General features: G+C 45.2%; 1 protein-coding gene across 2 annotated transcripts in view; it reads right to left on the bottom strand.

Annotated features, from left to right (window-relative positions):
- CDH13 (cadherin 13) overlaps positions 1-27794 on the bottom strand; it is a 1101550-nt gene that overhangs the window by 134750 nt on the left and 939006 nt on the right. For both annotated transcript variants that reach the window (XM_058708168.1, XM_058708169.1), the window contains exon 8: positions 14226-14366. In XM_058708168.1, coding sequence (XP_058564151.1) covers positions 14226-14366 — 141 coding nt within the window. The remainder of the gene's footprint in view (positions 1-14225; positions 14367-27794) is intronic.

Raw genomic sequence — 27794 nt, 5'->3', positions numbered from 1 at the left:
TACATCCAACACTGGGCTCGAACTCATGACCTTGAGATCAAGAGTCACATTCTGACTGAGCCAGCCAGGCGCCTCCCCAAACATTGTCCTGACGTGAATGGAGAGGCAGGTGAGGAAGTGAGGTGACGTTCGAAAAGTTCACGCAGCGCTGAGACCGGAGGTGATATGCACTGTTCTTTGGCAAGGCCCTGGGGCACAGGTGCAATGAGAAAAACCGGATGGACGCTCCCTGAATGGCCCTGGTAAGGCGTCCCAGAGAGCAGACCCTAAGGGCAAGACCATGGAATAGAAACAGAACATCCAGGCGGAATCGGGCAGAAGTGCTCTGAGGACTGGGTCTCCGGGCACCACATGTTAACCCGTTTACACCACAGAAGCAGCTTAGGGCGGGGTTGAGAGCATAGACGTAGACTCTGGGCAAGTTCTCCAGCTCTCGGAGCCTCAGTCTCCACACCCATGAAGTGGGTGTGGTAATTACAGTACCCATCTGGGGGCTGGCAGAAGGAATGAACGATGGTGCGTAGGTAGAGCTCTTGGATCCTGCCTGGCACAGAACAAGCACTTCCAGGTGTGCGCACTGGCTTCCGGATGCTCATTTAACGACAGAGGATGAAAGCATGGGTCCAAGGGGTGTTAGGCACAACTTGATGGGATGATCAGTCTTGCCTTTGATAAGAACTCACTGCACATTTGCTGTTGCTGATGGGAAGCCTGCTCCAACAAAGAAAGAGATCTCTTCAAGTTTGCAAGGAAAAAGGAGATGCAAAGTTTGGAATCTCAATATCTAGTTCTCCCGTGACCCTGGGAAGGAATCATCTCGCTCAGCCTGAGCTTTCTCATCTGTGCCAGGGTGACCGTCACAGTCTCTGCACTGGAATGTCTAGGCAGCACGTTCGTGGAGTGTGGACAACTATGTCAGCGCCTAACAATGCGGGTCCCTGGGTTGGTACTTATTCCCTACCTGAGGATCTAGGAAGGCGGGGGGGTCATGTGGGACCGGAGACATCTTCCCCAGCAGTCTCCTGACCAGCGATGTGCCTGTGGGACAATATTCTTAGGGTTCTCAGTCTTGGTCTGGCCCTTGTCATCCTGTGTAGTCTCTGTCCTGCCTCATGCTGCTCCAGCCACACTGCACGGCTCTCACTTCCGCAAACAAGACACGCTCTTCCCAGAACCGCGGGCTTCACATGGACCCTCTGCATCCCCACCCCTGCATCTCACTGTTCTGGGTTGATTTCTGTCTCCCAAAAAAAGATATGGTAGACTCACAACCGACAGTATCTTAGAATGTGACCTTACTTGGGAACAGGGTCTTCACAGAGGTGACCAAGTTAGAATGGGGTATTAGAGCGGGCGACCAGTCCTCACAAAGGGGGAAATTTAGACACACATGTGCACACAGGGAGAAGGCTATGCGTGGATGAGGGCAGAGATTAGGTGATAAATCTATGGGCCTGTAAACAACATAGATTGTCAGCAAACCACCAAAGCTGAGACACAGGCATGAACAGACTCTCCCTCAGAAGAGACCACCCTGCAGACACCTTGATCTTGGACTCTGGCTTCCAGAACTGTGAGAGGATAAATGTCTATTGTTCAAGCCACACAGCCCCCGGACACTAACACAGTGATCGTAAATATCGCCTTCTCTGAGGAGACCTCCCTGAACGTCACGGTAGGTGCCTACATTGTCCCCCACTGTGGTGATTTCACCCCATTCCATCTTGTCACTAAGGGCTATTTCTGGCTCACTGTCCCCATTCTAGACCATAGCTATTTTCTGGCTCACTGTCCCCATTCTAGACCATAACATCACAAGGTCAGGGATGATGTTGTGCTCACTGCACTGTATCTCAGCCTAATATACTTCCTGGCAAAGAGGAAGCATGGAACTCATGCCTGATGGATGTGCTGGTGAATGAATGAATGAATGAATGAATGAATCAATCAATCGATCAATGCACTTTGAAAAGCAACCATATAAGGTTATGGTGTGTAATATGCAAGCCTAGGCACATTCAGGTAGTACAGGCTGAAGAAGATCCTTCGCATAAATCCCTATCTTCTTAGATGTGAGCAGGCCGACAGCAAAATACAATGCTTCCAACAGGGGGAAAATGGCTATTCAGTCTATAACAGAAACAGACTTTAGTTTGGAAAGAAGTGACTATATGAAATTCAATTCTGGATCATTTCGTCTAATCCCACTTTGAACAATGAGCCCATACACCAGTCTGGAGTTGTGGGATATTTTCTCTCCTTCTTGTTTGTAAGTTCACAGAATAAGGTGAGCCTGTCCCAACTCTAATGATTCCCTTAAGCTTTATTTACTAACACCGGGCTTGCCTTTCTCTTCCTCCCCGGCCCTCCCTGTCTCCCCCTCTCTCTCTCTTTCCTTGATGGATAGAGAAGAACCTTCAGGGCACCCTCCAGTCTATGTAGATTCATTTATTCACTTCTGGGAAGGAATTTAACTCCAACCCTCTTGGCTCTCAGTGAACCACGGTAAAACGATACACCTCAGGATTGCTCGTGACTTCTGTGTCACTGTAGGGCCCTGACTTTTTCACTGGTAACAGCCACGTGTGCCACAGCCAGACGGGCCTGGGATCTGCTACCGGCCTTGAGCGGTGTCCCTTATCTCCAAAACCAGGGGGCTGGGTGGGATTCTTTCCAAGGTCCCCTCGACAACATGACTTTTTAATTTTTTGATGGCCTCTGCTGCTTGCTGCCGACCATTTATAATTTGTCCCCTCATTCACCTCTTATTTGGTCATATACTCCATGCCAGGCTGGGTGCTGGGGCCGGAACAGAGAACAGAAGAGACAAATGTCCTCTCTTGTGGAGTTTATATTCTCATTTGGGGAGAATGCCAAAAGCAAGTAAGTCATCTAATTATATGGCACATTGGAAGGTCGATATTACCTATTACGTTAGGGATAAAATGTGTACAGATAGGATGTGCACATATGGGAATAGAATACATATGGGATAATACATGACAGCATAGACTAGCATACATATAACACTATACGATATGGAACAGAAGAATGTTTAGCTGAGATAGAAACAAGGACTGAAATAGGTATCTGCTGTATGAAGTGTAAGCTCGTCTCCAATTACACATTTGATGTCGCCCCTACGCTTTGTCCTGGCAATGATGAAAATGGCAATGATGAATGATGAAATGGAAGGAAGCATGGAACTCTGATGATGAAATGATGAAACGGCAGTGATGAAAATGACGTCCTGCCAAAACACCAAAGCGTTTAGACGGTATTACGGAGATATTGTATGAGTGCACGAGGACGAGGTGACGTGATAACACCACGCCGCAGGATATGCCTCGTGTCTGTGGGAACAAGAAGGAGGAAGCAGCAGCCTTCCCGGGGGATTCATAATTTGGGTGTTGAAGGATAAACTGGGAGTCTTCCGGATACAGAGGAGCAAGGCATTCCAGGGAGACGGGAACAGAATGTGCGGTGGTGCGGAGGCATATGCCAAAGCGTGACGTTTTGGGGGAAGAAATAGGGCTTCTGTGTGGCCTGAGAGGAGAGGAGGCTGTGACCGGGTGGACGGTATTTAAAACCACCCACGCATAAGACCCAACGATCTTATTTCTGACGCTGTCCAGAACAAAACGGCTGCCATGTGCCGTGGGGGCGTGGATAGTTCACTTCTCCACCACGTGCCACGTGCCATTTTTGTGGCCCTGGGCTTTCTGTTTTTGAACAGTTAAGTTCTCATTCTGCAAGCCACTTATGGAGGTGTAGTAATGTGGTATTCTTAGAGTTACAAAATGTATGTTTTATAGCTTTGTGTTTGTTGCTCTTCGTGTGAGATGTTGCATTTGAATAGAAGCAGATGGATGAAGTCTTCGGAGGCCACTGTGCTCTGCAGTGGTCCCGTGGTGAGACTCCGCCAGCTGTAGTAAAAAATTGCTTTTATTGCCACTGAGTTGCGCTGACCCTCGGAGCATAACCAGAGGGTTAGCAGAAGCATGGAATTTGCACAGAGGTTCGCACAGGGATGGTGGAGATCAACACATCATGAATATAATTATGAAAGAGTGATTAATGCAATAAATCATCTGGCTGTCTGGTCTACCTCTACAAGAGACTTGAAGAACCAGCCACAGGGCAGATTACATTTTTTCACTTTAAAAAGTCCAGATGTCTTGACATCACTCACACAGTTTTGAATCGGCATGGGCATTTTCGACAACACGAGATTCCTCACCCTGCTGTCCGTGAACAATTCAATTCAGGAAAGCACACAGCACCCTTTTCCTTAGCTGGACGTATCCTGTTTGGATGATGGCTTCTATTTATAGAGCACGCTTCCAGTTGTACAAATGTTTCCCTTCACTCTCTTTTAGTCAAGAAATCCAGCTGTAGACCTGCTGTTTCCAGGACTTGTGACACTGGAACACTGGGAGATTTAGCGGATGATTTCATGTTTTTCTAGGACCTTGGTGTAGGAGAAGAAAGCAGTGAACTCACCTTTTCCAAGTGAAGATACATGGGGAATGCTGGGTATTGGCTGTTTTGCGGGTAACCCCTCGTTAATTATGTGATGGGAAGTTGGAAAAGCAACTCGCAGTAGATGGCCTCTGGAGTCCTTGGACAAGGTGTTGGCCCAGACAGCGATGGACCAGGAACTGATGTCATCGGAAGTGATGTTACTGTTTGTACAGCTGGGAATCAGTGGTACCCGTGCACTGAAGTTACACTGTTCTATTTTCTCCAAATATTCCATTTCCCGACAGGTGGGGATTCCCGCCCCACCCCCATCGCCCTGCACAAAGCAGGGGATGAAAATCCCAATAGTGTATGTTTGGTGTTATTTAAAACTTCAGACGCTTAGAAAACTGTCAGATATGTGATTTCCCGGCGTCACAGAAAAAAGGCTCACGTAGTTCACCACGATGGCTATAAAAAGCTTCATGGGAAGAGGGAAGACGGGCTATTTGGAATAACATTTAATCATCTTTAAAGATTTAGCGGGTTGTTAAAATGCCTTGGACTCCACCTTCCAGAAAAGTTATTTGAGTCAGATAATTGAAATGGGTTTGATCTTCTAAGCAATATGTGGTTGGCTTTCTGGATTAATCTCTATTGAGCAAGCAGAATGTATAATTATGTGGTCCGTGTTAAGACACAGGCACATCTGATTTTAAAGGGCTCTCCTAAGGGAAGAATACTCTTATGGGAGGAGAGACTGATTGAGAGAACTCAACTATGGTGCATGGAATACTGGAGGAGTAGATAAATATATTTGCTTGATTTTTTTTAAAGTTCATTCACTTATTTATTTTTGAGAGAGAGAGAGAGAGAGAGAGAGAGAGAGAGAGAGCAAGCAAGCTCAGGCAGTGAGAGGGTGGCAGAGAGAGAAAGAGAGAGAGTATCCCGAGCAGGCTCTGTACTGTCAGCATGGAGCCTGACATGGGGTTTGAACTCACGAAACGCGAGATCATGACCTGAGCCGGAGTTGGGCGCTTAACCAATGGAGCCACCAGGTGTCCCTAAATACACTCACTTTAAGTAGACTTTCGGTGAAAGAAGGCACACAAAGGCATTTCTTAACCACCAAACAACCAAAAACGAAGGAGAAGATCCAAAAGAATGAAGGAGACTCCAGAGAGTCACGTCAGTTCAAGAGTGGGGGGATCAGAAAGTAAACCCGGCCACGGATCATGCGGTTAGTTCAAGTCTCTTGTCGTTCGAGTCACTTCTTGATTACGAATATCAAGGAAGAGACACAAAAGTTATTTAACCTTTTCACTAAAATGAGTTGATTGCAAAGCAAATAGAATGGGAGGATGAGTGCCCTGACAAACAATTTCATTACAGTTTTTCAATCCATATTTTTTTTTGAGAGAGAGAGAAGAGAGAAGCAGAGAGGGAGAGAGAGAATCTCAAGCAGCACAGAGCCCGACAGGTGGCTCGCTTTCATGACAGTGAGATCATGACCTGAACTGAAATCAAGAATCGGACACTTCACTGACCCAGGTGCCCCTTCAAAACATTTGTATTTTTGGGGCGCCTGGGTGGCGCAGTCGGTTGAGCATCCGACTTCAGCCAGGTCACGATCTCGCGGTCCGTGAGTTCGAGCCCCACGTCAGGCTCTGGGCTGATGGCTCGGAGCCTGGAGCCTGTTTCCGATTCTGTGTCTCCCTCTCTCTCTGCCCCTCCCCCGTTCATGCTCTCTCTCTGTCCCAAATATAAATAAAAAACGTTGAAAAAAAAATTAAAAAAAAAGGGGCGCCTGGGTGGCGCAGTCGGTTAAGTGTCCGACTTCAGCCAGGTCACGATCTCGCGGTCCGTGAGTTCGAGCCCCGCGTCGGGCTCTGGGCTGATGGCTCGGAGCCTGGAGCCTGTTTCCGATTCTGTGTCTCCCTCTCTCTCTGCCCCTCCCCCGTTCATGCTCTGTCTCTCTCTGTCCCCAAAATAAATAAAAAACGTTGAAAAAAAAATTAAAAAAAAAACATTTGTATTTTTTAAAATATTTATTTATTTTTGAGACAGAGAGAGACAGAGCATGAACGGGGGAGGGTCAGAGAGAGGGAGACACAGAATCTGAAGCAGGCTCCAGGCTCCGAGCTGTCAGCCCAGAGCCCGACACGGGGCTTGAACTCACAAACCGTGAGATCATGACCTGAGCTGAAGTCGGACACTCAACCGACTGAGCCACCCAGGGCCCCCAATCCATATTTTTAATGAAGATGTTAGGATGTTTTGTGCCACAGTGAATTCCATACACATAACTACTGCTTTCCCCTGATACTTCAGATTAAAAGACTGATCTTTGTGGATGGTAATCCGAGCAAAGTTCTTCCAGACCAACCCTCAAATCTAGAATGACTTGAGAATGTGTATTTAGCACCCAAAAAACTCCACCTGTGTGAAAGCACTGGAGAACTCCCAAGGCAGTCAAAATTGAGAGTCCAGGATCGTGCAGAGAGGGAAGCGAGCTCAGTGAGGGGAGGCCAATATCCTATCAGCTTTTCCCCTGAAAGCATTTTCTAAATTGTAATGGCACAGGGACACGAGGCTAGGGATCTGAGGAAGAAGAGCCTCTGTAAACACACCAGCCTTGCAGTCAGGACCCCAGAAGACCAAGAAGAAATCAGGAAGTAGATTAGCCCTCATAAAAGACTGAAACTCCCCAATAAACCAACTCAATCCCAGTCTTATTTAAAGTTATCTTTTTCTACTCTTACTGGTTTCAGAAAGTAAAAGTAAATCCTTTCTGGTAGAATACAACATCAGCCAGAGTCCAAAATTGCCTTTGAAGAATTGTCACATGCGTTATTCAGAGTTAAAAAAAAATTCTAGGCAGGCCAAGGGACCATAACACATGACCAAAAAAGCAAGTGAAAAATACTGAAAATAGAAATAGATTTAGAAGGGATCTAGATACTGGAGTTAACAGACATTGAATTTAAAGTAACCCTGTATTATATATTTAAAAAAATAGATAAAATGCAAAACTGAAGCAGAGAATTTTAATCTACAAAATAAATTCATGGAAATTATATTTCAAGTACAATGATTGGGGGTGCCTGGGTGGCTCAGTCAGTTAAGCGTCCAACTCTGGATTTCCGTTCAGGTCATGATCTCACAGTTTGTGAGTTCGAGCCCCGTGTTGCCTCTATGCTGACAGCACAGAGCCTTCTTGGGATTCTCTCCCTCTCTCTCTTTGCTCCTCCCCTACGTGTACTCTTTCTCTCTGTCAAAAAATAAGCAAATAAACTTAAAAAAATAAAGTACAATAAATGGAATTAAGAACTTAATAGATGGATATAAAAGATTAGACATAGCAGAAGAGAGAATTTGTGAACTGGAAAAGAATGAGGGAAAACAGAAGCATAGAAAGTTAATATATATGTATAGTGAGAGTCTAAGAAAAAGAGAAAATGAGTCAAAAGAAATATTTGAAGAGTTATGAACAAGGAACAAGTATGATAAAAACAAACTAAATGATACCTTATTATGCCATGATAAAACTGTGGAAAAGTAAAAGCAAAGAAATGCTATTAAAAGCAACCAGAGGAAGGGCCACATTTCCGTCAATGGAGAAGAAAGGAATACTGACAGCTGACCTTTCGATAAATGTTAACTGACATGTTAATGAAGTCAATGAAATGACACCTTGAAAGTGTTGCACGAAAATAACTATCAACTGAGATTCTGTGCCCAGTGAAAATATACATCAAAAATTCAGGCAAAAAAGATGATAATAATAAATGAGAGAATTTATCACTGTCATACCTGCACTATTTTTAAAATACAAAGGAATTCTTTAATCAGAAGGAAAATTATCCCATGTGGAAGCAAAGAAACATGAAGGAATAGGTAATAATATAAAGGGTGAATAAATGCTTATTAAATAAAATAATATTTTTGTAAAATGTAAAACATGTAGTATTAAAACATGACAACAATATCTTAAAATATAGGAGTGGGGTAAAGGGAATTTACTTGCCCTAAAGTCCTTGAAGAATCCATAAGTGGTAAAAATGCTAATTCACATTAGACTCTGTAAGTCGAGGATGTATATTTCAACTTCTCAGAAACTAGTACCAGAATATGAAAATTAAGTGTAATAAATAATTTATAGTAGAATATTAAATGACAAAAATAATGGATTAATTAATAAAGAGGTGAGAAATGAGAGAAAAATAACTATAGGAAGGTACTCAGACAGAAAATAAGTATTAGAATTGGTAGATTTAAGCTCAAATATATGGTCTTTGCATTACATGTAAATGGAAAAACTAATCCAAGTAAAAAGACTGGGATTACCAGAAGTGGAAAAAAAAATCAAAACCCAAATCTACATTGCTTATAAGAAACACACTTTAACATAAGATTAAACTTGAGAGAAGAAAGGATGGAAAAAAATATAGCATGATGACACTAACCTTAAGAAGGCTACAGTAGTTATTTTACTACCAGAGGAGGTAAATTTTAAAGCAAAAAGCATTTCCAGAGGTAGAGAGTACGTTTTGTAATAATAAAAGAGCAAAACATCAGGAAGATATAACAATTTTAAATTTGTACGCGTTTAATAACACAGCTTCAAATACTCAAAGAAAAATTTGATGCAACAGGAGAAATAGATATATCTACAATAATAGATATTGTATCTACTCTTTCAGGAACTTACAGAATATAAAGATGAACAGACAACATATATAGAAGATTTGAAGAAAAATAACTTTAAACAACTAATAACTCAAACAACTGTAGGTTTCACATTGTTTTCAAGTGCACATGGGCCGTTTATCAAATCTGATCACATGCTGGGTTGCAAAACAAGTCTCACTAAATAGCAAAGGACTATAATCATATCAGTGTGTTCTCCCACCAGAGTGGAATTAAGTTAGATGTCAATAAAGGGAAATAACAAGGAAACTTCCAAGTATGTGGGATTAAGCAATATACGTTTAGGCAGGCGACTGAGAAGGGTTTTAGGAAGTTTCTGAGTTGCTAATCATGCTCTATTTCTTGATATGGGTTTCGTGTTTGACTTGTAATGAATGAAATCACTCAGTATTTGTGTACTTTTTTTGTACAAAAGTTACATGCTTTTTAAAAAAGAAGTCCGTAAAATTGAATAAGCTGTATTAATAGTGATTTATTTATTTATTTTTGATTTTTTTTCTTATTACATTTCTTTATTTTTGAGAGGCAGAGAGAGACAGAGCATGAGTGGGGGAGGGGCAGAGAGAGAGGGAGACACAGAATCTGAAGCAGGCTCCAGGCTCTGAACTGTCAGTACAGAGCCTGACATGGGGCTCGAACTCACCAACCGTGAGATCATGACCTAAGCCAAAGTCAGAAGCTTAACAGACTGAGCCACCCAGGCGCCCCTATTTATTTATTTATTTTAAATTTATTTATTTTTGAGAGAGAGACAGAGAGAGTGAGCTGGGGAGGGGCAGAGAGAGAGAGAGAGAGAGGCAGAGAGAGAATCCCAAGCAGGCTCCACACTGTCAGCATGGAACCCGATGTGGGGCTTGAACTCACAAACCGCAAGATCATGACCTCCACCAAAACCAAGAGTTAGATGCTTAACCCACTGAGCCACCCAAGTGCCCCTTAATTGCAATTTAGAAAGACATTTTGGAATGTTTCAATAAAACAGGTAAGCAATTATAGTCTCCCAATTTGGAACAATATTATAGGTAACTTCTTTTTCTTTCTAACTATTAGGGAATTGAGAGAAAATTCAGATAAAAATTTAGTGTATTGTACATGAATGTGCATAGCAGCATTATTCACAATAGCCAAAAAAATTGAAACAGCCCAAATGTCCATCAGTGGATGAATGGATAAACAAAATGTTGTAAATTCATAGAATGGAGTATTATTCAGCCAGAAAAAGGAACGAAGTCCTGATACATGCTATAACATGGAGGAAGCTTGAAAACATGGTGAGTCAATGAAGCAAGTCACAAAAGGGTACATACTGCATGGCTTCATTTATACGAAATTTCCAGTATGAGTGAGTCCAGAGCAATACGAGGAAGATTTGTAGTTGTTAGGGGTCGTGGGGATATGGGGATGGGGAGTGACTGCTAATGGGCATGGGGTTTCTTTGGGGTGATGGAATGTTCTAGAATTAGATAGTGGTGATGGCTGCAAAACTTTGTGAGTCTACCAAAAGCCAATGATTATACATTTTAAAAGGGTGAGCTTTACAGTATGGACTTCTATCTCAAAAAAGTTATTAAAAATACTTAATGGAACGTGAAGCAGGAGTGGCAAAGGAATGAAATAAATAGATGTGATCCTGACATCATTCTGCATCAGACAGTTGATTAAGAGGCAAAAGTACACTTCTAACCCAAGAAATAAAGTAGCTCCTTGACTGTTTGAGAAACCAATGAACGAAGAGGAGAGAATCACCCAGGGAGCACCTGGGTGAAGACTTAAATGTCTTGTGATTTGAACCGCCATGTCAACATCAATAAAGATAACATATAATTCTTTTTAAAATATTTTTAAAAGTTTATTTATTTATTTTGAGAGACAGTACAAGCGGGGGAGGGGCAGAGAGAAAGGGAGAGAGAGAGAGGGAGAGAGAGAGGGAGAATCCCAAACGGGATCCACACTGTCAGCATGGTGTCCGACTCGGGGTTTGAACTCAACGAACCTTGAGATCATGACCTGAGCTGAAATCAAGTGTCCAAAGCTTAACTGACTGAGCCACCCAGGTGCCCTAGAATTGGCTTTCTAAAAAAACCTTTAAAGTATTTCCTCTCTCAGTAACAATCTCTATATTGTCCAAGACTGGAACATGCCAACCAAAGATGGAGTTATTTCTTGGGCTCCTTTACAGATAAGGAAGGCTAAGAACATACAAGCCCAAATTTCTTTCTGGGGGAGATTTTTACTTAGGTAGCAAGTCCTTCTTAGCCCTTCTCACTTCCCCTTTCTTTCTTCCTGGTATGTGGACATGATGGCTGGTGCTGCAGTGACCCTATTGTATTGTGAGGCAGCCTTGGAGAAGGTAGAGAAGAAAGATAAGAGGAATCTGGAAACTGGTGATGCCACGGTGTCACCACATTGGCCTGGGACTACTGCCAGTGCAGAGCCCGACAGGGGGCTCGAACTCATGGACTGGCATGACCCGAGCTGAAATCAAGAGGTGGCTGCTTAACTGACGGAGCCACCCAGGCGCCCCAACCTTTTACATTTTAGAAACATCGTCACCACGGTATCATCCTCTTGCCCACCACCATCTTGCCCACCACCATTTCCTTCCTCACGGCTTTTATCCCAGCACTGTCCTCACCACCACCTGCCTTGTTACCATTCTTCTCATCGCCGACACTCTAGAGAACTGTGGGTGACCCGCACTGTCTAAATGCTCTCCATCACGGGCTCACATAACAGTCACAAGAACCTACTGAGATAGGCTCTGCTGTCTGCCCCAACAACAGGTGAAGAAACGAGAACATAGGTGGTTGACAGATTTGTATCCACGGCGGGACTTGAATCCAGTTCTGGTTCCAGAACCCACCTCTTCCCCTCTGTGTTATATGGTCTCTGGCAATTCTGGCATCCCAAATGCATGCAGGAACACGTTAGCAGATTTGACTGTGAATTTAATTTGTCCAACATTGGACAAAGGCTCCTGTGGGACATCTAATGTCCTAGAGGGAGAGTTTCATGTACCCGCTGGCTACCGGTCCCTCTCATTTCATCCCTTTTATTTTTGTATGAGTTGAGACATCACTTTCGCCCTGTGGGCATCTCACCTTCGCCCTGTGGGCATCTCACCTTCGCCTTGGCTTATTGTCCAATGTCCGTTGAAAGAGAAGTTCTGTGCTTTTGCCGACATCCACAGGTGAATCCACTTTCCATGAAGCTACTCAGGGTCTCTTACTCCACTTAAGAATTACGTTCAGGTTTTCCTTGAATTCAGCGGTGTCGACAACAATGCACATCTCTCACTCAGGGCATTTTGTTTGTGACGGGTGCTATGTTCAGGGTTACACTGAGATAACTAATTCGTCTCACACGCTTGGCAACATTGATAGACCTTGTTACTTTAGACTGGGATTATCCAATTGTTATTTTCATTCCTGTCTCTATTGAATATTAAAACATGCCTTTAGGACTTTTTTGGAAATAGAAATTCTGCAGATAAACCAGTATCCCCAGTGAATATTCCATGGGACACCAGCTCAGTGAGACATAATGAGGTCACCCAGGAGCAGTTATTCCTGGGGACAGAAAGGTCTGGAAAACCCTACAGACTCTACTCCTCTTAGAGAAACACAAAGCATTTTCAAGGTACCTCAAAGTACTGCAGTAAAAGGAATCCTTTCTCTTCACCTCCGCGTTTCCCACATCTAGTTGACCCCGAAGTCTTCCCCTGCCCCACAATGGTGGAACTCGTGAAACCAGTTTTTTGGGGGGGATACCAGTTTGGGCACCCCGGGAATAGTGAGCAATCTGTTTGAGCAGTCATAGGCACATGTCATGGAAAGCAGTAGAATGAGGCCACAGCAGCTGCTTTGGCCACTGGCATGTTGAGGTTGGATTCCTGAGTGGCCAGATCCCCCCACCGGGAGAAGGGGAGATTTCCACCCTGAAGGAGTGATGTGTGTCTGGGGACAGGGGGCTGGGGAGCCGGAGCGCCCCCTCTCCTGAGCCATCTGGGGTGGCCCTGGGACTCTGGACAGAGGGGTGAGTTAACTGCAAATCCAGACATGGGCCTTTTTTCTGAATGACAGGGAGGGTGGAAACATCAACCACAGATCAGGGAGCAGTTGTATGACTCACTGGGAGCTATTTTGCATCCCATTTCTGTCACTTCCTCTGCCCATGACCTTGGAGCAGTTATCTAGACTCTATGAGCTGAAAGGAAGCTCTCTTACTGGCAAAAAGTGGTTAATGAAACCAACCTCACACAGTCCAACGAGGCAATGGATGAAGGTTGGAGGGCCCCACTGCCAATGGCAAGGGCTGTCTTTACCGATTCGATGCTCTGGGTCAGCAAGTGGGGGGTCAAATCTTTGGCTCTGACCCTGACCCCCAAAGGAGCCATGACATTTGCACATTTCCGTCAGAGCCATGGTGCAAATAACTTCCTAGTTTGGATACAAATTCGGCAACCGAATGCGATTCTGTGTACTCAGCCTGCCCCCAAACACTCCTTCGCTGGAATAAATGGGGACCGGCAGCCATGATCCATAATCATAAAAGCACAAGAAGTGAGAGTAAATAGTGACTCTCCTGGACAAGCTAACTTGGCTGTTATTTATAAGCTCCTGGGCCACCTTGTTATTGCCAAGAAAATCTGCTCTACCTTACTGCTGCTGTTACGTCTGGCCTCTCAATCTGTACTTGCTGAAAAAAAAACCTTATTGTTATGCTAAAATCACAATGGGCCTCTCCTAACTCAGCGCTAAATAACACCGATAAAACCAGGAAGATGGAGGTTTGGCATCAGAAGCTCTTTTCTTGCAGACTTTAACAAGATTCAGTGCCTTCCTTCCCACAAAGCGCTTCTCAGCATCACACGCGCACAGAAGATACAAATAGGAGAAAACGTTCCGGCGAAACGGCACCCCCTCTCCCACAAAGCAGTGTTTCGATTTTGCAAACTGGAAGCCAGCCCCGGGGCTGCAGGTGGTGCATGGGATTAACCCTGATCGGCGACCATGGCCGCGACCTGCAGGGGCCCTGGGGCCGCAGACGCTTACCTCTTTCTTGGTGAACTTTGGGGGGTGATCGTTCTTGTCATCGATCATGATGGTGGCTGTGGCCGTGCCTGTTAATCCGACATCCAGTCCGGCCATGTCTTGAGCCTCGATGATCAATTCATACTTGGGGTTTTCCAGAGTCTATAGAGGAAAAGCACAGACAAGATGGCGTAAGGTTTGGGCTGCCCCGTGTCCTTCCTCGGCCTCCCCCTTACACCCACAGATCTCACCCATTTGTATAACCATACCTTTGGAATCTCTCTAATACAAGACAGTCCTGATTCACAGACTGGACATGGTCGTGGGGGTGGAACCTATTTTCTGTCCTTATCTAAAGGGACGTTTGATATATTCTGCACTGTTTCATTTCTGGGCTTTGGGTATGCAATGCATGTTTGACGTTTACACCTGTGTATTTAATTTCATCGTGGCCTCATCCAGCTGATCTGGAAAGGAGGCTAAGTTTGATGAGGGGATTCGGGCTAAGACGGAGGCCCTCGGAACTCAGAGTGACTGAACGACCTGATAGCCAGGCACTGGGTACTGGGTTTTGTACTTAATCTTTCCAGCAAGTGTGTTAAGGCGCATTTAAGGTTCCCATTTTACAGGTGAAAAAAAATCCCAACTGAGTTGAGTAGAGTCACTTGCACCGCCTTTCTTTTGTGTCATTTGTAGCCATTTTTGTCTTTCACGCTCTGTTAAGTTTGGAAAATGCATTTTAATCCATGATCTGATAAATGCAACACAAGCAATATTGTACCATGGCCTCCCTGAATGCACATAAGCTTCCATTGGAATATTGGATGGCTTTCCTGCTGCCATGTTTAAACAGAACAGCTAACCAAGTGGCCCTGACCCCAAGATGAGGGGGGCAGTGGTTGGGAAACGCCATTCCCTGCCTTTAAATTGCCTCTGGGATGGATTTGCTTGCCTGGGTCAAGAGCACCCCATTCTTCTGGTAAGGCAGCACCCCACATTTCCTCAGCGGACCTACCCATCACTTCTTCTTTGCCCATGTGGTTGGGGTTGGGTTGCCTTTCCCCACCGCCCACCTGGCCAACTTTTTGGATGAGCCCGGATTGGAACTAGCAACCAAGCATATGCCATCCCAAGGGCACACGGTGACTCGTCCGAGCTCAGGACCTGTGTTTGACATTTGGGAGACAGAAGCTCTGTGTCTCTGTGGTAATGAGTCTGGAAGCTTTTAGCCTGGGAGCTAGACGAGCTATCTCAGGACCACAGCTGGGTGGGGTGGGGAAGTCCATCTGAGAAAAAAGCCAAGCTACTGACAGAACCAGAATTGAACCCTGGAAGAAAAGAAATGTTTCCCAGTGATTGTATTAGATCACTTCATCGTGGCAGGCCCGGAGCCAGTCTTGCCTGTGGACTTTTTAGCTAATTACGGCATTAATTTTCCTTATTTGCTTAAACCATTTTGGAGTGTTTGCTTAATTACTCACAGAGTTCAAGCTGCATCAGCGTCAATAACAAAAACAAAAGGTCCTGCCAGGCGTCAATAGTCCTGTCGGTACAATGGCTGCAAAGGCAACTGCTTATACGAACTAAGAATTAAGAAACACCGTGGGAAGCAAAAACCAAAAACACAGCAGGGATCTAGAATTTCCTTCTAAAGCCAGAAGTTTACAATGTGTATTTTAATAACTCAATGCTAGCTGTCCCCAAAACTTTCCAGTATTTTTAAAAGGCGCTGGCTCCCTAGGGCATCTTTAATTGGTTGTTTCTTAACTAAGAGCCTCTGAGCTACTAACTTAAGGAGTAGGAGTTCTGTTGTATGGTTTGGAAAGCTCAAAATTCTTAGATTTGAGAGAACGAGTGGGGTGCTAATACACTCCTTGGACAGGATTATTCACAATGTTCCCCTGCGCCCACCCATCTTTACTGAAATACGGTTGACATATAACATTGTGTAAGTTTGAGGTATACGTATGATGATTTGATACATGTGTATATTGTGAAATGAGCTCCAGGAGACTGGAAGTCCTCACAGTTCTCTAACTGCTGAGTGCACACAGACTTTGACACCAAATCCAGATCGAGGGGATTCTGGTTGTGCCCAGATCAGTTCCGTCTCCACTCCAGCTGGAAGCTGGAAAATCGTCAGCTTCATGTAAGTGACTTTCTCCTTATCATCACCCACAAGTTGGACTGGGCTTACTATGTGCCGTAAGTTCTGCAGCTTGGACCATATGAAGCCAATCAATTGGCCCATTTTCAAAATCTTTCCTGAGCGTCTCTGGGCAAACAGTAGCCACTCGCCGGGTCTAATTACTTGTATAACATTTTTACTTTTCTAATAAAATGTTGCATGATTTTGGAAGCACTGCGCCATAAAAATAAGAAATTTGAGTATTTTTGAATATTGAAGAGATTGTGGCAAACTTAGTCCTTTTCCCCACATAATATCACTTCCCAGTATCATTCCTTGACATCATTTTAAGGGTTGCATAAAATATAATGATATGCATAATATATAACTTACTTCATCATCTTCTATCATTAGGACTTTAGGTTATTTCTAGTCTGTAAGCATTTCTGACAATTTCAAATTACACTGCAACGAACACCTTTGCTAAAAATATTTTTTTCAGTTTTATTTATTTATTTTGAGAGAGAGAGAGAGAGAGAGAGAACATGAACAGGGGTGGGGCAGAGAGAGGGAGAGAGAGAATCCCAAGCAGGCTCTGCACTGTCAGCACAGAGCCCGATGCTGGGCTCAAACTCACGAACTGTGAGATCATGACCTGAGCCAAACTCAAGAGCTGGACACTTAACCGACTGAGCCACCCAAGTGCCCCTACAACGAACGTCTTTATTCAAGAAGCTTTTGATATATTTTGACTATTTTTTTGAACGATAGATTCCAAGAAGTAGAATCATTGAGTCAGAGTATAAACATTTTAAGGCTCTTCATAGTTAACCCTTGAACGAAGCATGGGTTAGGGGTGCTGAACCCTCATGCTGCTGAAAATCTACGTATAACTTTGGACTCCCCGGAAGTGAACTGCTAAGAGCCTCCTGTTGACCGCAAGCCTTACTGATAACATAATAAGTTAACGCAGGTTTTGTACGTTAGATACATATTATACACTGTATTCTTTTTAAAAAAAAATTTTTTTTTTAACGTTTATTTATTTTTGGGACAGAGAGAGACAGAGCATGAACGGGGCAGGGGCAGAGAGAGAGGGAGACACAGAATCAGAAGCAGGCTCCAGGCTCTGAGCCATCAGCCCAGAGCCTGACGCGGGGCTCGAACCCACGGACCGCGAGATCGTGACCTGAGCCGAGGTCGGACGCTTAACCGACTGAGCCACCCAGGCGCCCCTATACACTGTATTCTTACAAGAAAGCCAGCTAGACAAAAGAAAATCATAAGGAAGAGAAAACGCATGCATAGAATTGTATTGTACTGAATGAGAGAAATCCACATATTATCCACACAGTACAGACCGGTGTTGTTCAAGGGTCACCTGTATTCGTAATTCACTGCTGCTTGCCTAGAAGATCTAATCAATTTTCCTATCAGTGCCACCAAAGCATGTATGATCCCGGGCATGGTTCGTCCCTAAACGACAGCTGATTTTGCTGCTTGAAGCAAAGTGGGGGCCGAGCGTGGTCCTGTGATGGCTCCTATCTAACAGGGCTGTGAATTCCTCACAGCATTGCCCGGCCCCAACATACAGCGTGGGTTACTATGGACACGCACAACAATGGTAGCGGCTACGTGCTGCTTTGGCTTCCCAGTGTCCATTTCCTCTTACCCTCGGACCTATGCTATGATTCCTCTTGGGGGCGTCCCCCCTTCCTCACTCTCCGCACAGGTGGAGTTCAGGTAGGGCTGACTCTAGCCGTGAACTAGGGATGGTCGCGTGGCTCGGGCCTGGACAATCGGGGGGTCTCCCGCTCCCATGATCTTGTGATGCGCGCATAACCCAAGTTAGGCCACCTAGGATTGAAACGCAATTGTAGCACCTACTTCCTTTAGCGCTCTTAGGTAAAAGAAGTCCTCTTTCTGTTTCCTGGGAGGGGGTGGGACATAGATCTGTTGCAACCACACAGAGAAAGTCAGCCCGAGGGACAAGATACCACAGAGATGGAGTTTCTTCAGCCTTACTCGAGTCGTTTAATAATCATCCTTGAAGCCAGAATTTTCCCCTCATATTTTGTGAGTTCTATGAGCTAATAAATTTCTCCTTTCCCTAAGACATCTAAATTAAATGTTCCATGAGTAGCAACAAGGGAGTTTTGACTAATACTGCAACTAACACTGTGATCAATTATCTGGTTATTTGCGAGAAAGTGTGAGAGCTATTGTATGATGCTAGGGGATCACAATAGGCTGTTCACAACAGCACTGCAATCATTTCTTGAATACATTATTTTTCCTTTTAACATTTTTCCCTCCACAGAAACTTTTTTTTTTTTTTTTTTGGACCAGAGACAGTTATTCTAATTTTTTCCTTCATTAGTCTTTGTGTCCATTTAACTGGAAGTTATTAAACATCTAGTCTAAAAATTGTGCTGGGGAGGGGTGCCTGGGTGACTCAGTTGGTTGAACGTCGGACTTCGGCTCAGGTCATGGTCTCATGGTTTGTGAGTCTGAGCCCCGCGTGGGGCTCTGTGCTGACGGCTTGGAGCCTGGAGCCTGCTTCGGATTCTGTGTCTCCCTCTCTCTCTCTGCCCCTCCCCCGTTCATGCTCTGTGTCTCTCTGTCTCAAAAATAAATAAACATTAAAAAAATTTTAAATATTGTGCTGGGGATACAGAGATGGGAAAATAGAGTTCCTTTCTTCAAGGAGCTGAGAGAAGTTCAGGGTCAAGGGCAGGCATACTTCTAGAGAAGTTCAAGGTCAAGGACAGGCATAGTTCTAGAGAAGTTCAGGGTCAAGGGCAGGCATATTCTGTAGAACTGCGAGAAAACGGAGTCAAGGCTGAGCACAGACATGTACAAATTCTCATGGCAGTTCAAAGGGACGGACACACTGGCTTTAACTCTCTTGTAATCTAACAAATTTTATAAATGATGGAAAAAAAGTGAACCAGCCAATTCCTGTCTCCTGAAGTAAATAAAAGTTTATGACTGCAATGAGAAATAGATTGACCAACCCAGTAGGAAATCAATTAGACAATTAAGGAGATAAATTGCAAGGCTTGGGATGTGATGTTCCCAAAGTCTCAATTTTCTGGCAAACTCAAGGCCACTATTAAAACGTGTTTTTATTTTTGGAGGAATATCCAGTTACTGGAAGGAAACTGGAAATAATACAGTCGTTTCTGGAGTGGAAAGTGAGGGCTCTCCTCCACCCCTCTCCAACCCCCCCGCCGAGAGGTGACTGTCATTACTGGTCTGTGGTCTCCTTCCTTTCCCTCCACATCACACACATGCATGCGTGTGGGCACACACGCACTTTATGTTCACACGTATTTTTTTTTAATTTTTTAACATTTATTTGTTTTTTGAGAGAGAGAGAGGCAGAGCGTGAGCAGGGGAGGGGCAGAGAAAGAGGGAGACACAGAATCTGAAGCAGGCTCAGGTTCTGAGCCGTCAGCACAGAGCCTGACGTGGGGCTCGAACCCACGAAATGCGAGATCATGACCTGAGCTGAAGTCGGTTGCTCAACCAACAGAGCCACCCAGGCACCCCTATATGCACCCATATTTATTATTTTTTTTTTTAAATTTTTTTTTCAACGTTTTTTATTTATTTTTGGGACAGAGAGAGACATAGCATGAACGGGGGAGGGGCAGAGAGAGAGGGAGACACAGAACCGGAAACAGGCTCCAGGCTCCGAGCCATCAGCCCAGAGCCTGACGCGGGGCTCGAACTCACAGACCGCGAGATCGTGACCTGGCTGAAGTCGGACGCTTAACCGACTGCGCCACCCAGGCGCCCCTATATGCACCCATATTTAAACAAATGATACCAACGACACAGCTGTGCAAGCTGTCACGCCCTATCACTCCCACCCTTAGTGATTATTGATCTGTCTATTCTTGTTATATAACCCTTCCTTACGGGATGGTCACCCATCCAGTTGTTTCCAACTTTTCTTTTTAAAAAAAATTTTAAAGTTTATTTATTTCTTTTGAGAGAGAGAGAGAGAGAGAGAGAGAGAGAGTGAGCACAAGTCGGGGGGTGGAGGGAAGGGAAGAGAGAGCGGGAGAGGAAATCCCAAGCAGGCTCCACACTGTCAGCGCAGAGCCCGATGCAGGGCTTGAACTCACAAACCATGAGATCGTGTCCTGATCTGAAGTCAGACGCTTAACCAACTGAGTCCCCCAAGTGCTGCCCCCCCCCAATTTTCTTCTTTAAAAGCAACTCTTAAGATAACAAGGCTACTGGGCTATCAGTATTTGGGGATGTGTTTTTTTTTTCTGTGATAAACATTACTGTTTTTGCAAATGACAACATTAACAATAACGAAGCAACCTCCTTTGAAAGCGGAAAGACTGAGAAGATAGTGGCACCTGAATTCCTTGGCTCTTACACAAATAGTATCCACTCAGATCTGACGTCCCTCCCACGCCAGCTGAGCCTTCTCCAGGAAGCCTTCCATAAATCCCTAGCTCCTGTGGTAACTCTTAAGTGAAATACACGTACGTGCGCTCATTTCTGTACTTCTCGGCCATCACTTGCCCTTGCTCCTCTGCTGGAAAAGACTCCTAAGTAGCCCACAGCTGCCCCATTCTCCAGGAAGGACGGCTGATGCAGAGAAATAGGTCCCCGTGGCCGCGTGTCAATGTTTGCCTCCTTCACTTTCCTCTCTCCACGTTACTCCCAGGCTCAGGAGAAGGATTTTGCCTTCTTGAATGTCTTGGGAGGACCCTTCCACCATGGTACTTCACCCTGCCTCTGGGGGGACCTTCAGCGGTCCAGCTGTTCCCTCTCTTGGTGGGTGAACTGAACACGGGGGAGGGAAGCCTCACTGTCCTCTCAAGACCAAGCTGCTGTCTCTCAGGACAAGGATCTCACCTGATGCTTGTGTTTATGTCTCCCGGCTCTTTTAGGGCTCAATGGGGACACCAGTGTGGTCAACTCTGGTAGAAAGAGACTTTCAGGGGGCACCTGGGTAGCCCAGTCAGTTAAGCGTCCAATTCTTGGTTTCATCTCAGGTCACGATCTCATGGTCCGTGAGTCTGAGCCCCTCATCAGGCTCTGCGCTGACAGCATGGAACCTGCTTGGGATTTCCACCCCCCCCCCCCACTCTCTCTGCCTCTCCTCTGTTCATGCTTTCTCTCTCTCTCAAACAAATAAATTTAAGAAGAAAGAAAGAAAGAAAGAAAGAAAGAAAGAAAGAAAGAAAGCAAGAAAGAAAGCCTTTCAGCCTGAGTTAGGCTGAAGGTGCTGCTCTACCCGGAAGGACAGGAGCTGCACTGCTGAGATCTGGGATCGTACAGCCTTCTGGCTCTGACTTCTCCCTTGATTCTGGAACACACTCCAGGGTTTGCTCAGGAGAAGTCTTTTCGACCCCATAGCCAGCCAGCATCGGTTTCGGTGGCCTGCACCCAAAGGGACCTGTGGTAAGCCAATGCTGCCCGTTCACCAAATCCTAGTTCTTTTGATTCCAGGGCGTCCAGCTAGATGAACTAGGGGGACTGATGCTGGCCAATGGAACAGGGGCAGAAGTGACCCTGGTGCGGCCCCCAAACCTCCCATGTAATCCTCCACGTTTTCCGTTTCCCAGAAAGGAAGAGGCCTGGATCTCCAAAAACAAAGCACTGTTTAGCTTTTCTAGTTTCTATTTATTTATTTTTTAAGAGACAGTGCGCACATATGCAAGCGGGGGAGGGGCAGAGATAGAGGGAGGGAGAGAATACCAAGCAGAGCCCGATGTGGGGCTCAAGCTCACGAACTGGGAGATCATGACCTGAGCCAAAGTCTGATGCTCAACGGACTCAGCCACCCAGGCTCCCCAAGCATTCTTTAGCTTTCAGGGAAGTTGACAGAGGAGCTTAGCCTACCCTGACTAATATGAAGGCTATGTTTCCTGTTTGGTTTTATTCTGAATGGCCATTTACTATCTCCCTAAGTGGATGACAAAGTTTTCAAGGGAAAGGGCCATGCTTTTGACCCCACCACCTAGCTAGGGCGCAGCAAACAAGGTGGGTGATTTACTTTCATTATTGTTAATGATGATATATTACTGTTGCCCTGAACTAAATTATATCTCAAAGGTCTGAGCATATCGGTGGCATTTCCAAACCAGAGTCATTTATTCTCGGGCAATGGCTTATACTTTGGGGAGCGCTAGCTCAAGGAGATAGGGTTTTATTTTGACCAAGAAATGTACTGTGTCAAAACCGGGAACATTGAATTGGCTTCTCTGATTTTATTTTCAGCTATTTGATCTGTACGACATATCTGAGAGAGTCAGGCTGCTCTCTTGGTTTGCATTCTGCAGTCCTGCACTTGTTATCTTCCCCTGGATGTCAACTAGCTACCAGTGAATAGATATTCCCAAGAACAAAAGGACGATGGTATGTCTACAAGAAAAAAAAACCTTGGGCGTATCTCCACAGACACAGGCCAGGTTCACGCATCACGCTATTTTAAAAACCAAACATTTCATTTCGAAAAAAACAAGAATCAAGCCATGTCATTAAATATGGCACACAATCAATCACCAGACCTTTGATGTTTTATGGCGACATTCATACGACTATGCATTTAACGGAACATTTATCGCTAATAACGAGCATAATGGTAGCTGTGGGGGAAATCAACAGATAAAAGATACATGGGAAAAGGTTTTGCCATTAACCCACACGGCACCCTGTCATTCTCCTGCGTTGTCTTGAATACATCCCCACATTTCTCTTTACACTTTGTCCCAACTGGATTTCTTCCCGTGGCATCCCGCTTTCTCTCAATGTTGACATTTCTACCTCTCTTGCTTTTTCTTTCACTTTTATTGACTTTATGTAATGGATAGGTAGTACGAGTCTCAAAAATCTTTCCCTTCATCGGATGCTTGATGCCCTTGCAAAACTTTTGGTCTCTGAGCTTGAATGTGGAGCTCGACTCCATCGATAACATGACTTTCTTGTGGTAGTGCAGTCTGAACTTCTTCTGAAGGAGGTGGAATCCAATCCACAGATCAGGGAAACCCAGAATCTTTGACAAAAGATATAGAGCACTTCCGTGCATGGCCCAACTGTGCCAAGAGCTCGCTCTCAGCTCACTCACGGTCATGGTCCAGGGAAAGCTTTGGACAAAAGCCACGAGCTGGCGAGTGGATGCGGCGCCACAGCGCCCCTCGCGGTCGGGCTGCCATCTTGGGAGTTTCCACCACTTTCTACTCTCATTCCTGCTCATTGGCCGCTGCTCACCCTTCACTGCACTGAAACGCCAAGAAGGCAGGGACCTGACTGCCAAGCACTTAGGAACTGACTGCACCAGTTAGTAGCTGAGCAATCCGGTCGAGCGTCTTAACTTGCTTTTGCTCAGCTTCCTCACCTGTAAAATGGGGAAAATGATACCACTTCCAGACTGTTAACATACAGTGCCAAGCACAGAGGCTGGCATAAAGTGCTCACCAGATGGCTGCCGTTACCATGCAGTAGAATCTTCTGGAGAGTCTTTTAAAGGGATGGCAAGAAACGGAGTGTGGCCTCCGGGAATAGTCAAAAAGTATTGGATGCTGCTGAGAACCACTGCACAAGCCTGGAAACGGATCCTTCCCAGTCACACCTTCTTATGGTGCTGCAGATTCAGGGCAAACGTGCGGACTGCAGCTTTGTGAGAGCCCCCCAGGTCGAGGACACAGCTGAGACATGTCCAGACTCCCGAGCACAGACATCATGAGATAATAAATGTCTGTGATTGGAAGTCATTATGTTTTGGGGTAATTTGTTATGCAACAATAAATAACGAATCCAGTTTTCCCCCAGGACTTAATCACAGTCTGTCATATTCTTGTTTATTGATTGTTTGTTTATTGGCTGTCTTAACTCTGCCCGTTTGAGCTCCAGGAGGTCAGGGACCCTGTCTTGTTGAGAGCTTTATCTCCCAGGTCCTAATTCAGTGCCTGGCACATCAGAGTTACACAATAATTAGTCAGTTATGGATATGTTTTACCAAAATAATGAATTACGCAGAGTGGTATGTCTGTAATGCTCAGCAACAGGTTCTCCTGATTTGTAATGTTGTTCAACTTTGGTGGCTTAAATACTCCTCCTGTGGCTGATTTCCAGCTACTGACATGGTGTGGTTGATCACACAGATGGAAAGTGATCCCCCTTATCCTTGGTTTTGATTTTTGTAGTTTCTGTTACCCGTGGTCAACCTTGGTCTGGAATCGAACGCTTCTCCTTCTGACATGGTGTCAGAAGGCCAACAGCAGCCTGACGTCACATCAGATGCCTCTGTTATTCACTTCACTACAGCCCATCATGTGGGCATTTTATCATCTCAGGTCACCACAAGGAGAGTGGTGGTCACAATAAGATATTTTGGGGTAGAGGGAGCACATTCACATGACTTCCAGTGTATTTATTGTTTTAATGGTTCTGTTTTATTATTGTTGTTGATCTCTTCCTGTGCCTAATTGACAGGTTAAACTTTATCACAGGTATGGACAGGAAAGCACATAATCTACGTAGGATTTAGTACCATCTGTGGCTTGAGGCGTCCACTAGGAGACTTGGAACATCTCCCAGCAGGTAAGGAGAGACTACTGTGGACACAATCGGTTATTCTGAGCCAGTGAGAGCAGGCTCTAGCTTATCAATGGGCTACAGGAGTCAAGGAGATCTTTAAGCAGTCTTTTTCAATAAATCCCTTAGTTGTCTAACATTGGGGCACTTGGGTGGCTCAGGTGGTTAAGCGTCTGACTTCAGCTCAGGTCACGATCTCACGGTTCGTGGGTTCGAGCCCCACGTCAGGCTCTGTGCTGACGGCTCAGAGCCTGGAGCCTGCTTCCGATTCTGTGTCTCCCTCTCTCTCTGCCCCTCCCCTGTTCATGCTCTGTCTCTTACTGTCTCTCTCTCTCTCTCTCTCTCTCAAAAACAAGTTGAAATAAATTTTAAAAAGATCTTCAAAAAAATACCTTTGTTGTCTAACATGCAAGGTATTGTTAACGAGAAATATTAACATGAGATTAACAGCAAAGATATAATGTGATTCATTTATTTATTTATTCATCGACTTGTCCCAAGCTGAGCATTGCAAGACTCCTAACAATATGGCACCTGATCAGGGACCACACATTCTTCTCCAGGTTTGCTGCACCTGGCACCTGGTCTATAAATATTGCAAACAGATTGGTGAAAACATTATCTGAAGCAGAACGAGTTGCTGTCTGTCTGGAGTTTGATTTATCCACTCTGGCCACATAACACGGGGGATAAGCAGTCCATAAATCCAACAGGAACCACATACATTTCCTCGTAAATTGTGCCTTCTTCCCACCGCAGACGCTGAGTGCCTTTCTTCCGTCTTCCCACAGAGAGCGTGAGTCCATTTGACTTGTGTTCGTCCTTAGGCCTCTGTTCACCTTGCTCCTCGCTGCTAATGCGAACATTCGTGTTCTTGGCTGTCACCTGCTGTGTTTTTATTCCCGGCTGGGGTCTTCTGGGTAAGGAGAAGGCCGAGCCCATTTCCCCAGATTTACTGGCTGCCGACAAAGCTGGCAGGGTGGGGAAGCAACAAGGGAAATAAACACTGCCTCTTAGAAATATGTAGTTGGAATGACGTAAGTGATAGATTTCAGGTGGAGGGACACCAAAATCAAATAAAACATATCCAGGAGCAGTGTATGTTTTCCGACGTTACTGACGAGTTACAGTAAATAAACCGCCAACAGCACTCATTGCGTACTTGGAAAAATCACCCTCTTTAGACCCAAGATGGTAAACGTGTGACATTCAGGTTGATGCCACTGAAACATTCATACAATGTCTTACTAGGTTCAGGTAACTCTGCTCGGATGTGATGTTTTGGTGCATTTATATTCAAGATAAATAAACAAGAATCAAGGCACAATGAGATAAATATTATCCTAAGTGTGCCAGTGAATATCTACGAGAAGGGGGTTGGAACACGGGGTGTCAGGAAGGCCATACGGGGGTTATGTCATTTACCAAACATTTATTGAGCACTTACTATGCATGAGACTTTGTGCTAGATAGCAGTGATAAGGAAAGGTAGCCATGTGGAGTTCAAAACAATCCCCAGAGGGGCACCTGGGTAGCTTAGTCGGTTAGGTGTCTGACTCTCGATCTGAGCTCGGGTCATGATCTCACGGTTCATGAGTCTGAGCCCTGTGTCCGGCTCTGTGCTGACAGCTCGGAGCCTGGAGCCTGTTTTGGATTCTGTGTCTCCCTCTCTCTCTCTGCTCCTCCCCTGCTCATTCTCTCTCTCTCTCTCTCTCTCTCTCTCTCTCTCTTAAAATAAATAAATAAAGTTAAAAAAAAAAAAAGAGAAATAATCCCCACTTAATTTCAGTAGGGTAAGGTGGGAGTAAGAAGAATGCTGTGGCATCACACACAAGAGGCCACTTGACCCGGACATGGGGTGGGGGGCGTTAAGGACACATTCCTACGAAAAAGAATATCCTACTACAGGATCAGAGATGGGGTCTTGATGTGGAAGTGAATTTCTATGAGAGAAGATGGGAGGCTATTAATCCTAAATGCTATTAAATTCCATCATTCAATAACAACCGAAGACTGATTGTGATTCAGGTCAGGACACTGTGGGAACAAGAAATATAAAACGTAATCCCCACCTTCAAAGAACTCAGAGCCTGGCTGCATATAAAACACATACAAGCAACTCCACAAGACACTAGGTGGTACGTGTGGAATGTGTGGGCAGTGGGTCTGGGTGTGACAGGTACAGCTAGGGGTGGGGGCTATGGTGGCTTCTCGGGGGCTTGGGGTAAGTGCAGGCTGGAGCTGAGTTTCTGGGGATGAGTATGATGGGGGGCGCATTCAGAGCGGGAAGGAGAGCCTGGGAACCAGCAAGGAGGTGGCCAGCTAAGACAGGGTCACTGGCGTGGCTGGAGTCAGGTTCGCGAGGTGACGAGATACAGCCTATTGGTTCTTGAGAGCGTCTCCGAGATCATTCGGCCCAGGCCTGCTTTCAAGGGTCACAGCCTCCCTTACCAGTGAGGCAACAGAGTAAGGGAATCCTGAGAATTTCTCCCTTTTATCAGTCAGAGACAAGAAAATACAGATCCTGAAAGCTGGAGGAAAATTAAACCTAAGGTGCTCTTTCTTTATGGGTTTTTTTTTTTTTTTTTAACGTTTATTTATTTTTGAGACAGAGAGAGACAGAGCATGAACGGGGGAGGGGCAGAGAGAGAGGGAGACACAGAATCGGAAGCAGGCTCCAGGCTCTGAGCTGTCAGCACAGAGCCCGATGCGGGGCTCGAACTCACGGACCGTGAGATCGTGACCTGAGCTGAAGTCGGACGCTTCACCGACCGAGCCACCCAGGCGCCCTTCTTTCTTTATGGTTTTTATGTTTCCACAGTCCACTGTTGACTCCATTAGCCTGTGTTTTCCAACCTTTTGGCCCTGAATTGTCACGGCAACGTTATGCCTGC

Source organism: Neofelis nebulosa, chromosome 17 (assembly GCF_028018385.1).
Source record: "Neofelis nebulosa isolate mNeoNeb1 chromosome 17, mNeoNeb1.pri, whole genome shotgun sequence".
Taxonomy (NCBI): domain Eukaryota; kingdom Metazoa; phylum Chordata; class Mammalia; order Carnivora; family Felidae; genus Neofelis; species Neofelis nebulosa.
The sequence above is the reverse complement of the archived record's forward strand: the minus strand, read 5'-3'. Positions and strand labels throughout refer to the sequence as shown.